The sequence below is a fragment of the Mesoplodon mirus genome (assembly GCF_964341445.2).
Source record: "Mesoplodon mirus genome assembly, chromosome: 11".
NCBI lineage: Eukaryota > Metazoa > Chordata > Mammalia > Artiodactyla > Ziphiidae > Mesoplodon > Mesoplodon mirus.
In genome coordinates this window covers 15217227-15232243 of record NC_138987.1, presented here as the reverse complement: position 1 = coordinate 15232243, position 15017 = coordinate 15217227, and the positions used below count along the sequence as shown (strand labels likewise).

Genomic DNA, 15017 nt, shown 5'->3' with positions numbered 1-15017 from the left:
TATTTTTAAACTTTTATTTATTAAATAAACGGTACATGTTTTGCTGTTGAAAAATTAGGGGGGAAAATGACAATTCAAAGGAAATCATATTTACTGAAAATCCCACTTTTTAGAGATTATCATTTTGATATATATCCTCAGATTTTAAAAATGTTTTTGTGTATGTGTCTGTGGTGCTCATGTATATGTATGTGTGCACAAGTGGGTAGGTGTGAGGATGTGTAAGTGTTAAGTGTGTGTGTCTTTTCATCTGGAAAGGGAAGTGATATCATGTTTAGCAACATGCAGTTAAATTCTTTACTGCTTGGTTTATCCAACTGTCATTATAGAATACTGGGAATTGGTGTTCTAGACTTGAGTGCGTTAGCAGATGATTAAAAACTTTTTACTTTTTTTTTTTTTTTTTTTTTTTTTTTTTTTTTTTGCGGTATGCGGGCCTCTCACTGTTGTGGCCTCTCCCGTTGCGGAGCACAGGCTCCGGATGCGCAGGCCCAGCGGCCATGGCTCACGGGCCCAGCTGCTCCGCGGTATATGGGATCCTCCCAGACCGGGGCACGAACCCGTATCCCCTGCATCGGCAGGCGGACTCTCAACCACTGCGCCACCAGGGAGGCCCAAAAACTTTTTACTTTTAACATTTTTTCCCAAGACTATAAGAAAACTGAAGAAAAATATTTTCAGTGGGAGTAGGTTTTTTTTACTAAAGGGATCTGGGCAAATCTTGGAATTTAGACTGCTTCATTTGTAGGGTATAGTGACAGGCCCTTTTTCATATTTGCTTAAGGAGATAACTGGTATTAGATCCAACTGAGAAGATAACTAGAGTTGTTGGTGTCTTAAGGCCCTTTAAAGAGACTCAAAATCTACCAGAAGGTGTTAATAAACCATATAAAGGTATTTTTGCTCCATGGTAAAAGTTTAGTGTTTGCACTTTTTTAAAAAACACTTTTTAGTATATTTCATGTATCTTTTCATCATGTTATGTTTAACACTAAGAAGTGGATACTTGCTTAAAAGGAAATCCATTAATTGTAAATCTATAGTCATAGAAATCCAAATTATCAAAATTTCTTACTAGTACTGTTTAGTGTGAAAATGAGCACTATAACCCACATAAATCTGTAGTCACTGTATGCAACTAGTGGTTCTCAAACTCTTTGGTCTCAGAACCCTTTTACACTCTCTAAGTATTGAGAACTCAAAAGAGGTTTTGATTATGTGAGTTATATCTGTAGGTATTTACTGTATTCTAAATTAAAACTGAGAAATTTAAAAATATTCATCAGTGCATTTAAAAATAATAAATATTATAATATATAATTATAATTACTATAATTATTAATGAAGTTTGAAATGAAATAATGAAGAGTAGTGGTGTTTGTAACGTCATTGTATCTCATTGAGGTCTGGCTTAATTGAAGATAACTGGATTCTCATCTGCTTCTGCATTCATTTTGTTGTATTTAGCAAATGTAATGTAGTCTTTGGAAAGTTTCACTATACATTCATGAAATATGAGGCAAAGTAGCATCTTAGTGTTGTTCTAAAAATAGTTTTGGCCTCGAGGATCCCCCTGGAGTTCCTAAACAACACTTTGAGAACCGCTTTTTTATGCTATTAATATATACACTTGATATACCACCCAAGAATCACGTAGGGGATTTTAGAATGGCATATTTGCCCTGTGGTAGAGAGCATAGGCTGAATTTAGATGGTGTGTACCTCTCAGGCGAATATATTTACAAGGGAGCACCTTTAGTAAAAATCGATTTTTATTATTGTATTTACACTTGGACTTCACTGAAAACATTATTAAAATACTTTTTTTTTCCTATGTGTAACTGGTAAACTACAGTCCTTTCCTAAGTTTGATTTTGATATTACTTTCTTTTTTCCCTGCAGCTCCCTTAAAAATTTGTAATGGTCATCAGTAGGAAAAAGATTCAGTTTCTAGAAATACTTTAGTACTGTCTATTTCAAGATCATTCTAACTTCATCTGTGTAATATAAAGTAGAACTATATATGAAATGAAATATGTCACTAACTTGTTTCACACTCTCTTTTGAAATATTCAATAGTTTAGTTATAAATACATATGCATATGAGATTTAAAGCTGAAAATTCAATAATCATCTCACAATTCCTTTCCCTTAACCTCTGTTGCATTGTCTTTAAACTTTTTTGGTTATTTACTCTATAAAGAAAAGATATGAGCACATGTCTCCAAATGATGCATTTATGCATTTATGAATTATATATATTTAAAGTTATTGATACTGTGAGCATTTTAAAACATATACACAAATAGAAATTAAAGATTAAAAAGGTGAACGTTTAAATTTTTGATTTTTAGTAGCCTTAAAACATCATTATTGGGCTTCCCTGGTGGCGCAGTGGTTGAGAATCTGCCTGCCAATGCAGGCAGGGGACACGGGTTCGAGCCCTGGTCTGGGAAGATCCCACATGCTGAGGAGAACTAGGCCCATGAGCCACGACTACTGAGCCTGCACGTCTGGAGCCTGTGCCCTGCAACAAGAGAGGCTGCGGCAGTGAAAGGCCCGAGCACCGCGATGAAGAGTGGTCCCCGCTTGCTGCAACTAGAGAAAGCCCTTGCACAGAAACGAAGACCCAACACAGCCAAAAATAAATAAATAAAATAAAATAAAATAAAATAAAAACATCATTATTAATAGCATGACTGAATATACATTATTATATTTTATAATTTTGATTTAGCCTGATTTGGGTCTAAGTCTATTTTCTTTCAGAACTTGGTTTTAATATCTCTCATAGCTGGAAAAAACTCAACATTAGGTAAATCCAAGTGGAAGATTTTAGTGTACTCACTAAATCATGATACTTATTTTCACTTCCACCCACCAGTTATGTAAAAGTTTTTCTTGAAATACGACTAAATTTCATCTTCTGATATGAGTCTGTCATTCTTACACACTATTAAAAAGTATTGCTTTTTTTTTTCAATCTGCAGCAAGGGAATGCCCTGCCATCACTTGATTTTAATTTAATTTAATATATTTTTAATTGTATTTTATTTTATTTTTTGGCCATACGGTGCAAGCATGCGGGATCTTAGTTCCCTGACCAGGGATCAAACCCACACCCCCTGCAGTGAAAGTGCAGAGTCTTAACCACTGAACCACCAGGGAAGTCCCAAGTATTGCATTTTTATATTTTTAACCAGTAAGACCACTGTAGAGCTTTATTTGGAAGATAATATTTTAGCACTGCCTCAAGGTTGGTGAAAGTGGTCAGTATAGTATTTCAACCTTCATCTTGAGTTCTTGAGGTCAGACTTGCTTTATGTAATTCAGAGAGCAAATCTCTGATATTCTGGGCAGGGGGAAAGGTAAGGGGAAGCTGTCTTTACAGCTTCTACTATTTAAAATAATGTAAACCACAGATTCACTTAACTGGTTATTGTATGCAATGATACATAGTTATTTCTTCAGCTTGAAAACAAATAAAATAGAAGTTTTAGTATTTGGATGGCGGGGCCAGCACTCTCAGTAGATCATCTAGCCATCTCCTTTGGAGAACATGCTTTATACCCATTGGTGGCTGAATCCTGCTGATCTTCACAGGGATATTTTTTGTGATTGTTCACATCATGCCCATTTGATGGGGATGGTGATTGTTCCATCTCACGCAAATTGATTTTTCTCCAGCTTCTGTCTTCTCTCCCTTTATCTGTCCCTCATACCTCTCCCTGATTCATCTTTTTTTTTTTTTTTTTTTTTTTTTTGCATTACGCGGGCCTCTCACTGTTGTGGCCTCTCCCGTTGCGGAGCACAGGCTCTGGACGCGCAGGCCCAGCGGCCATGGCTCACGGGCCCAGCCGCTCCGCGGCATGTGGGATCCTCCCGGACAGGGGCACGAACCCGCGTCCCCTGCATCGGCAGGCAGACTCTCAACCACTGCGCCACCAGGGAAGCCCCCTGATTCATCTTTATGCAGCACCCTTGCACCTCAAGTCCTCTCTTCAGTTCATGCTCACTATTCTGGAATATACTTTAATCATTTCTAGTATCATTGGTTTACTCATTAGTTTCTTGTGAATAATCCATTTCCTGTTCTGCATTTCCTAAGAGAACCATTGACTTTCAGAGATTTTAGCTCAATGCTCAGTAAGAAAGAACTTTACGTAGGAACAAAGAAGAACATACTCCTTCATGTGAATTTAAAAATAACCAAAGTAAGCTTTCAAAAAACAGTTCACCTTTACTACATGTATATCCTTTTCTATTTTGTTCTCTTTCATTTTTCAAAATCCTGGTCATGAGCCACTGAATTGATTTTATTTTATATTTATTTTTTTATTTTAAAAACATTATGGGAGGGGCTTCCCTGGTGGCGCAGTGGTTGAGAGTCCGCCTGCCGATGCAGGGGACGCGGGTTCGTGCCCCGGTCCGGGAAGATCCCACATGCCGCGGAGCGGCTGGGCCCGTGAGCCATGGCCGCTGGGCGTGCGCGTCCGGAGCCTGTGCTCCGCAATGGGTGAGGCCACAACAGTGAGAGGCCTGCGTACCGCAAAAAAAAAAAAAAAAAACATTATGGGAGTATAATTGCTTTACAGTGGTGTGTTAGTTTCTGCTTTATAACGAAGTGAATCAGCTGTACATATACATATATCCCCATATCTCCTCCCTCTTGCACCTCCCTCCCACCCTCCCTATCCCACCCCTCCAGGCGGTCACAAAGCACCGAACTGATCTCCCTGTGCTATGCGGCTGCTTCCCACTAGCTTTACGTTTGGTAGTGTATATATGTCCATGCCTCTCTCTTGCTTTGTCACAGTTTACCCTTCCCCTTCCCATATCCTCAAGTCCATTCTCTACATCTGCGTCTTTATTCCTGTCCTGCCCCTAGGTCATTCAGAACCATTTTTTTAGATTCCATATATATGTGTTAGCATACGGTATTTGTCTTTCTCTCTCTGACTTACTTCACTCTGTATGACAGACTCTAGTAGGTCTATCCATCTCATTACAAATAGCTCAATTTCGTATCTTTTTATAGCTGAATAATATTCCATTGTATATATGTGCCACATCTTTATCCCTTCATCTGATGATGGAAACTTAGGTTGTTTCCATCTCCAGTCTATTGTAAATAGAGCTGCAATGAACATTTTGGTACATGACTCTTTTTGAATTATGGTTTTCTCAGGGTATATGCCCAGTAGTGGGATTGCTGGGTCATATGGTAGTTCTATTTTTAGTTTTTTAAGGAACCTCCATACTGTTCTCCATAGTGGCTGTACCAATTCACATTCCCACCAGCAGTGCAAGAGTGTTCCCTTTTCTCCACACCCTCTCCAGCATTTATTGTTTCTAGATTTTTTGCTGATGGCCATTCTGACTGGTGTGAGATGATATCTCATTGTATTTTTGATTTGCATTTCTCTAATGATTAATGATGTTGAGCATTCTTTCATATGTTTGTTGGCAATCTGTATATCTTCTTTGGAGAAATGCCTATTTAGGTCTTCTGCCCATTTTTGGATTGGGTTGTTTGTTTTTTTGTTATTGAGCTGCATGAGCTGCTTATAAATTTTGGAGATTAATCCTTTGTCAGTTGCTTCATTTGCAAATATTTTCTCCCACTCTGAGGGTTGTCTTTTGGTCTTGTTTATGGTTTCCTTTGCTGTGCAAAAGCTTTGAAGTTTCATTAGGTCCCATTTGTTTATTTTTGTTTTTATTTCCATTTCTCTAGGAGGTGGGTCAAAAAAGATCTTGCTGTGATTTATGACATAGAGTGTTCTGCCTATGTTTTCCTCTAAGAGTTTGATAGTTTCTGGTCTTACATTTAGGTCTTTAATCCATTTTGAGTGTATTTTTGTGTATGGTGTTAGAGAGTGATCTAATCTCATACTTTTACATGTCCCTGTCCAGTTTTCCCAGCACCACTTATTGAAGAGGCTGTCCTTTCTCCACTGTACATTCCTGCCTCCTTTATCAAAGATAAGGTGACCATATGTGCATGGGTTTATCTCTGGGCTTTCTATCCTGTTCCATTGATCTATCTTTCTGTTTTTGTGCCAGTACCATACTGTCGTGATTACTGTAGCTCTGTAGTATAGTCTGAAGTCAGGGAGCCTGATTCCTCCAGCTCCGTTTTTTGTTCTCAAGATTGCTTTGGCTATTCGGGGTCTTTTGTGTTTCCATACAAATTGTGAAATTTTTTGTTCTAGTTCTGTGAAAAATGCCAGTGGTAGTTTGATAGGGATTGCATTGAATCTGTAGATTGCTTTGGGTAGTAGAGTCATTTTCACAATGTTGATTCTTCCAATCCAAGAACATGGTATATCTCTCTATCTATTTGTATCATCTTTAATTTCTTTCATCAGTGTCTTAAAATTTTCTGCATACAGGTCTTTTGTCTCCTTAGGTAGGTTTATTCCTAGATATTTTATTCTTTTTTTTTTTTTTTTTTTCTCGGTACGCGGGCCTCTCACTGCTGTGGCCTCTCCCATTGCGGAGCACAGGCTCCGGACGCGCAGGCCCAGTGGCCACGGCCCGCGGGCCCAGCTGCTCCGCGGCACGCAGGATCCTCCCGGACCAGGGCACGAACCCATGCCCCCCACGTCGGCAGGCGGATTCCCAACCACTGCGCCACCAGGGAAGCCCCCGATATTTTATTCTTTTTGTTGCATTGGTAAATGGGAGTGTTTTTTTGATTTCACTTTCAGATTTTTCATCATTAGTGTATAGGAATGCCAGAGATTTCTGTGCATTAATTTTGTATCCTGCTACTTTACCAAATTCATTGATAAGCTCTAGTAGTTTTCTGGTAGCATCTTTAGGATTCTCTATGTATAGTATGATATCATCTGCAAACAGTGACAGCTTTACTTCTTCTTTTCCGATTTGGATTCCTTTTATTTCCTTTCCTTTTCTGATTGCTGTGGCTAAAACTTCCAAAACTATGTTGAATAAGAGTGGTGAGGGCTTCCCTGGTGGTGCAGTGGTTGAGAGTCCGCCTGCCGATGCAGGAGACACGGGTTCGTGCCCCGGTCTGGGAGGATCCCACATGCCGCAGAGCGGCTGGGCCCGTGGGCCATGGCCGTTGAGCCTGCGCGTCTGGAGCCTGTGCTCTGCAACGGGAGAGGCCACAACAGTGAGAGGCCCGCGTACCACAAAAAAAAAAAAAAGTGGTGAGAGTGGGCAACCTTGTCTTGTTCCTGATCTTAGTGGAAATGCTTTCAGTTTTTCACCACTGAGGACGATGTTGGCTGTGGGTTTGTCATATATGGCCTTTATTATGTTGAGGAAACTTCCCTCTATGCCTACTTTCTGCAGGGTTTTTATCATAAATGGGTGTTGAATTTTGTCAAAAGCTTTTTCTGCATCTGTTGAGATGATCATATGGTTTTTCTCCTTCAGTTTGTTAATATGGCTTATCACATTGATTGATTTGCTTATATTGAAGAATCCTTGCATTCCTGGGATAAATCCCACTTGATCGTGGTGTATGATCCTTTTGATATGCTGTTGGATTCTGTTTGCTAGTATTTTTTTGAGGATTTTTGCATCTGTGTTCATCAGTGATATTGGCTTGTACTTTTCTTTCTTTGTGACATCTTTGTCTGGTTTGGGTATCAGGGTGATGGTGGCCTTGTAGAATGAGTTTGGAGGTGTTCCTCCCTCTGCTGTATTTTGGAAGAGTTTGAGAAGGATAGGTGTTAGCTCTTCTCTAAATGGTTGATAGAATTTGCCTGTGAAGCCATCTGGTCCTGGGCTTTTGTTTGTTGGAAGATTTTTAATCACAGTGTCAATTTCAGTGCTTGGGATTGGTCTGTTTATATTTTCTATTTCTTCCTGTTTGTCTCAGAAGGTTGTGCTTTTCTAAGAATTTTTCCATTTCTTCCAGCTTGTCCATTTTATTGGCATAGAGTTGCTTGTAGTAATCTCTCATGATCCTTTGTGTTTCTGCAGTGTCAGTTGTTCTCTTTTTTCATTTCTAATTCTATTGAGTTGAGTCTTCTCCCTTTTTTTCTTGATGAGTCTGGCTAATGGTTTATCAATTATGTTTATCTTGTCAAAGAACCAGCTGTTAGTTTTACTGATCTTTGCTATTGTTTCCTTCATTTCTTTTTCATTTATTTCTGATCTGATCTTTATGATTTCTTTCATTCTGCTAACTTTGGGGGGTTTTTGTCTTCTTTCTGTAATTGCTTTAGGTGTAAGGTTAGGTTGTTTATTTGAGATGTTTCATGTTTCTTGAGGTAGGATTCTGTTGCTATAAACTTCCCTCTTTGAACTGCTTTTGCTTCATCCCATAGGTTTTGGGTCGTCGTGTTTTCATTGTCATTTGTTTCTAGGTATTTTTTGATTTCCTCTTTGATTTCTTCAGTGATCTCTTGGTTATTTAGTAGTGTATTGTTTAGCCTCCATGTGTTTGTATGTTTTACAGATTTTTTCCTGTAATTGATATCTAGTCTCATAGCGTTGTGGTTGGAAAAGATACTTGATACGATTTCTATTTTCTTAAATTTACCAAGGCTTGATTTGTGACCCAAGATAATGATGTATCCTGGAGAATGTTCCATGAGCACTTGAGAAGAAAGTGTATTCTGTTCTTTTTGAATGGAATGTCCTCTATATATCAATTAAGTACATCTTGTTTAATGTATCATTTAAAGCTTGTGTTTCCTTTTTTAGTTCATTTTGGATGATCTGTCCATTGGAGAAAGTGGGGTGTTGAAGTCCTCTACTAGGATTGTGTTACTGTCAATTTCCCCTTTTATGGGTGTTAGCATTTGCCTTATGTACTGAGCTGCTCCTATGTTTGGTGCATAAATATGTACAATTGTCATATCATTCTCTTGGATTGATCCTTTGATCATTATGTAGTGTCCTTCTTTGTCTCTTGTAATAGTCTATTTTAAAGTCTATTTTGTTTGATATGAGAATTGCTACTCCAGCTTCCTTTAATTTCCATTTGCATGGAATATCGTTTTCCATCCCCTCACTTTCAGTCTGTATGTGTCCCTAGGTCTGAAGTGGATCTCTTGTAGACAGCATATACATGGGTCTTGTTTTTGTATCCATTCAGCCAGTCTGTGTCTTTTGGTGGGAGCATTTACTCCATTTATGTTTAAGGTAGTTATCGATATGTATGTTTCTATTACCATTTTCTTAATTGTTTTGGGCTTATTATTGTAGGTCTTCTCCTTCTCTTGTGTTTCCTGCCTAGAGAAGTTCCTTTAGCATTTGTTGTAAAGCTGGTTTGGTGGTGCTGAATTCTTTTAGCTTTTGCTTGTCTGTGAAGCTTTTAATTTCTCCATCCAATCTGAATGTGATCCTTGCTGGGTAGAGTAATCCTGGTTGTAGGTTTTTCCCTTTCATCCCTTTAAATCTGTCCTGCCACTCCTTTCTGGCTTGCAGAGTTTCTGCTGAAAGATCAGCTGTTAACCTTATGGGGATTCCTTTGTATGTTAATTTTTGTTTTTCCCTTGCTGCTTTTAATATTCTTTGTATTTAATTTTTGATAGTTTGATTAATATGTGTCTTGGCATGTTTCTCCTTGGATTTATCCTGTATGGGCCTCTGGGTGCTTCCTGGACTTGATTGACTATTTCCTTTCCCACATTAGGGAATTTTTCAGCAATAATCTCTTCAAATATTTTCTCATTCCCTTTCTTTTTTCTCTTTTTCTTCTGGTACCCCTGTAATTCGAATGTTGGTGCATTTAATGTTGTCCCAGAGGTCTCTGAGACTGTCCTCAATTCTTTTCATTCTTTTTTCTTTATTCTGCTCTGTGGTAGTTATTTCCACTATTTTATCTTCCAGGTCACTTATCCGTTCTTCTGTATCAGATATTCTACTATTGATTCCTTCTGGAGAATTTTTAATTTCATTTATTGTGTTGTTCATCATTGTTTGTTTTCTCTTTCGTTCTTCTAGGTCCTTGTTAAACATTTCTTTTATTTTCTCCTTTCTATTTCCAAGATTTTGGATCATCTTTACTATCATTACTCTGAACTCCTTTTCAGGTAGACTGCTTATTTCCTCTTCATTTGTTTGGTGTTGGATTTTTACCTTGCTCCCTCAACTGCTGTGTGTTTCTCTGTCTTCTTATTTGCTTAACTTACTGTGTTTGGGGTCTCCTTTTCACAGGCTGCAGGTTCATAGTTCCCGTTGTTTTTGGAGTCTGCCCCCAGTGGCTAACGTTGGTTCAGTGGGTTGTGTAGGCTTCCTAGTGGAGGGGACTTATGCCTGTGTTTTGGTGGATGAGGCCGGATCTTGCCTTTCTGGTGGGGGGACTGCATCCAGTGGTGTGTTTTGGGGTGTCTGTGACCTTACTGTGATATTAGGCAGCCTCTCTGCTAATGGGTGGGGTTGTGTTCCTGTCCTGTTAGTTGTTTGGCGTAGGGTGGCCTGCACTGTAGCTTGCTGGTCGTTGAGTGGAGCTGGGTCTTATCGTTGAGATCGAGATCTCTGGGAGAGCTTTCGCCGTTTGACATTAGGTGGAGCGGGGAGGTCTCTGGTGCACCAGTGTCCTGAACTTGGCTCTCCCACCTCAGAGGCTCAGCCCTGACACCCTGCTGGAGCACCAAGACCCTGTCAACCACACGGCTCAGAAGAAAAGGGAGAAAAAAAGAAAGAGAAAAATAAAATAAAGTTATTAAAATAAAAAATAAAAAAATTATTTAAAGTTCAAAAGTAATTAAAAAGTACTTTAAAAAGGAAGAAAGAAAGAAGAGAGCAACCAAACCAAAAAACAAATCCACCAATGATAACAAGCGCTAAAAACGATCCTAAAAAAAAAAAAAAAAACGGACAGACAGAACCCTAGGACAAATGGTTAAATCAAAGCTATACAGACAAAATCACACCAACTCCACCTCCTCAATTTGGGGATGTTTTGTTGTCTATTCAGGTATTCCACAGATGCAGGGTACGTCAAGTTGATTGTGGAGATTTAATCGGCTGCTCCTGAGGCTGCTGGTAGCTATTTCCCTTTCTCTTTGTTCGCACAGCTCCTGGGGTTCAGCTTTGGATTTGGCCCCGCCTCTGCGCGAGGGCGTCTGTTCCCCACCTAGACGGGACTGGTTTAAAGTAGCAGCTCATTAAGGGGCTCTGGCTCACTCAGGCTGTGAGGAGGGAAGGGTACAGAATGTGGAATGCAGGGTGAGCCTGTGGCGGCAGTGGCTGGCATGACGTTGCAACAGTCTGAGGTGTGTGTGTGTTCTCCTGGGGAAGTTGTCCCTGGATCACGGGACCCTGGCAGTGGCGGGCTGCACAGGCTCCCGGGAGGGGAGGTGTAGATAAATGACCTGTGCTTGCACACAGGCTTCTTGGTGGTTACAGCAGCAGCCTTAGCGTCTCATGCCCATATCTGGGGTCCACGCTGATAGCCGCGGCTCGCGCCCGTCTCTGGAGCTCGTTTAGGTGGTGCTCTGAATCCCCCTATCCTCACGCACCCAGAAACAGTGGTCTCTCACCTCTTGGGCAGGTCCAGACCCTTTCCCGGACTCCCTCCCGGCTAGCTGTGGCGCACTAGCCCCTTCAGGCTGTGTTTACGCCGCCAACCCCAGTCCTCTCCCTGCGCTCTGACCGAAGCCCGAGCCTCAGCTCCCAGCCCCGCCCGCCCCAGCAGGTGAGCAGACAGGTCTCTCGGGCTGGTGAGTGCTGGTCGGCACCGACCCTCTGTGCGGGAATCCCTCCGATTTGCCCTCCGCACCCCTGTTGCTGTGCTCTCCTCTGCTACTCCGAAGCTTCCCCCCTCCGCCACCCGCAGTCTCCGCCCGCGAAGGGGCTGCCTAGTGTGTGGAAACCTTTTCTCCTTCACGGCTCCCTCCCACTGGTGCAGGTCCTGTCCCTATCCTTTTGTCTCTGTTTATTCTTTTTTCTTTTGCCCAACCCTGGTATGTGGGGAGTTTCTTGCCTTTTGGGAGGTCTGAGGTCTTCTGCCAGCGTTCAGTGGGTGTTCTGTAGGAGTTGTTCCACATGTAGATGTATTTCTGATGTATCTGTGGGGAGGAAGGTGATCGCCACGGCCTACTCCTCTGCCATCTTGAAGGTCTGAATTGATTTTAGACTCACAAATAGATAACAGCCCAAGGTTCAAAAAGCACCGTCCTTGTTCTTTCTTCACCATTACTGGCCCTACAGTTTTGAGGTTTCCTTTGTGCCCGCCTCTGTCTTTTTCTAAAGTCTTTTCTGCCATAAAGCCTCTGTGCTGACTTTAATCTCTCTCTGGAATCCTCTTCCCTTAAATCTATATGGCTAGTTCCCTCATATCATTTGGCTCCTAGCTCAAATGTCATGGACACCTCAGAGGGGCCTTCTCTCTTCACCCAACCACAGTTAGCCCTCTTTTTTCATTTGCTAGCACATCACCATATTTTATTTTCTTCATGGCACTTACGATATCTGAAATTAATTATTTGTGTTTTATTATCTGATTTTTTCTTATCCCATTCACACCTACCAGTCTGAGTATAGGTTCCCTGAGGAGAAGGAGGTTATGTGTCTTATTCACTATTACATCCTTAGCTTTGAAAACAGTGTTGGCACCTAAAGTAGGTGCTCAAATAGTTGAATGAATGAGTAGCACTTGGCTTAAATTTTTATGTTATGAAAGTCAAGCTTTTATCATACTCCAGTGAAACTGATATGGTAAATAAGCATGGTTCATGGGTAAACACATAATACTTAACTTTCCATGTATGACTTGCCTACTATATGTAGTAATAGCATTAACTATTGGTTGAGTGTGAAGGATGTCTCAGCCATTGCTCTACCTTCTTTACAAGTGTCTTCGCATTTAATTCTCTCAGCAACTCTGCAGTAAGTGGTGGTCTCCTAATTTGACAGATGAAGAAACTGAGTCTCAAAAATAAGTAACTTGCCTTAAGGTCGAGATTTAATCTTCCCCAGTGTCCTCACTCTTAACAGGTACCCTAGACTGCCTCCCTACCCTAAAGATGAGAATCCTCAGAGGCAGGGAACTTGAAATTAACTTGAAATTAATCATCATCATTATGGAATGCTTTGAGTCAATAAAGTGTTTAGAGCTGTAAGCAGAGTTAACGGGGCATATAAACATTATAATTACATATCTGTTGCCATCAATTCAGAATCTTTTTTGATAAGCATTTTCTTTCTTTCCAAATAGTTTGTGGAGACGTTTCTGTTGGAGAGGAAGAAGGTGAAGGTGAAACTGGTTGGATTGAAGGAGCTGCGATCCTCTTGTCAGTAGTGTGTGTAGTATTAGTAACAGCTTTCAATGACTGGAGTAAGGAAAAACAGTTCAGAGGTTTGCAGAGTCGAATTGAACAAGAACAGAAGTTCACAGTCATCAGGGGTGGTCAGGTCATTCAGATACCTGTAGCTGACATTACAGTTGGAGATATTGCTCAAGTGAAATATGGTAAGTAAAAAAGGGCAGTGCATCTTACACATGATGTGATGTTATTGTAATCTTGTTCACAGTTGAGCATACCTTTATTTTGTTTTAGGTGATCTTCTTCCCGCTGATGGCATACTTATTCAAGGCAATGATCTTAAAATTGATGAAAGCTCATTGACTGGTGAATCTGATCATGTTAAGAAGTCTTTAGATAAGGATCCCTTACTTTTATCAGGTATGAATTTCTTTTATAACTGAACTTTTTCCTCCTCCACAACTATATACCACTGTCAGCAAACAGTTCCCCGAAGAGCCAGTAATGTGAAGAGGATTCTGTATTTTATGTTAGCTTCTACCCTTATAAACTTTAGAGACTTTCTTTTGTAAGTCAGCAGAGACATTAGAGATCTTTAAATCCAGAACTGTATTTTTACAAATGAGGAACCGGAGTCCAAAAAAATGAAGAGATTTGAGAGTCGGTGTTAGTTAATGTTAGTATAATGATAAAACTAAAGTATAAGCCTAATGATCTCTGTTAAATGGAGCTGTTTTACATTTATTCTTAAGGGCTGTTGTAATATAAAATTAAAGAATGATTGTGTGTTTAAAGCAAATTAGTGAATTTTCTATGATGGTCTACAAAGGACAGGATTAAAAAAAAAACAACTCATAAAATCCTTAAAGTTAACCTAATGTCGCTCCCTCATTTAACTACTGAGGAGTGAGTCTGAGACATCAATTATTTATCTAAGGTAATATGATTAATAATAAATAGGTCCAGGAGTAGTACCACATCTACTAGGCAGAACTGAATTTGCACACGGTTAAGACATGTTCTGAAAATCTAAGGCTTTGTGTAGGTGAGGGTGCTGTCTGAAAAGGGGAGGTACGTGTATACTTAGGAGGTTTTTACAACGGCTTAACTGTTGATAGCTAGACCTAAGGTTAACTGGAAATGAAATGGAAGGGATGATGAAAAAAATTACAAGCTGCCTTCTAAGATGCTACATGAAAGGAAACCAGAGTACCACAACTTGTCTCCAAAATTATACCAGTTCCTTAGCTTTTTATTTTCAGTTTCCTACTCTTAATTTTCTAGTGTTCTTTATAGAATTTACAAAATTGCTTTTAAGACATTTGGTTTAAATATATTTTTAGATTGAGTTGTACTAGCATTTGGAGTAAGAAAAATGTTGCCTATTTGTCTTTAATTATTATTTTCAGATGTTAATGGAATGCTAACATTTCCTACATTGTAAGGAGATTCTGCTTATTTAAATATTTAATAACTTGGCAGCTATACTTTTCACTTCTTCTCTGTGAACTTAATATTCTAATTGGTTGGGCATGGTTTTACTGAAACCAAAGTCAAACGTGTGACAAGGGTCAGTTAAATTAGAATCACAACTTCGGGGCACATACCTAAGTTTAGCTATTACCTTTTTAAGATTTGTAAATATGTGCCAAAAGGCTTATTGTAAAACGTCCCACCACTAAAAATCAGAGTAATTTCATGTATATACGTTTATAAACAGCATTATAAATAGGGGGAAAGTTTCATTTTAATATAGAGTTTTGTTTCTTTGAAAAAATCTTGGGATTTGTATACCTTCAATATCCTGCACTACTAAGAACATTC

The 15017-nt window shown here is 39.7% G+C and overlaps 1 protein-coding gene across 1 annotated transcript in view; it reads left to right on the top strand.

Moving 5' to 3' along the window:
- ATP2B1 (ATPase plasma membrane Ca2+ transporting 1) overlaps positions 1-15017 on the top strand; it is a 133080-nt gene that overhangs the window by 71851 nt on the left and 46212 nt on the right. The window contains exons 4-5 of the mRNA XM_082636013.1: positions 13145-13399; positions 13488-13613. Of these exons, the coding sequence (XP_082492139.1) occupies positions 13145-13399; positions 13488-13613 (381 nt within the window). The remainder of the gene's footprint in view (positions 1-13144; positions 13400-13487; positions 13614-15017) is intronic.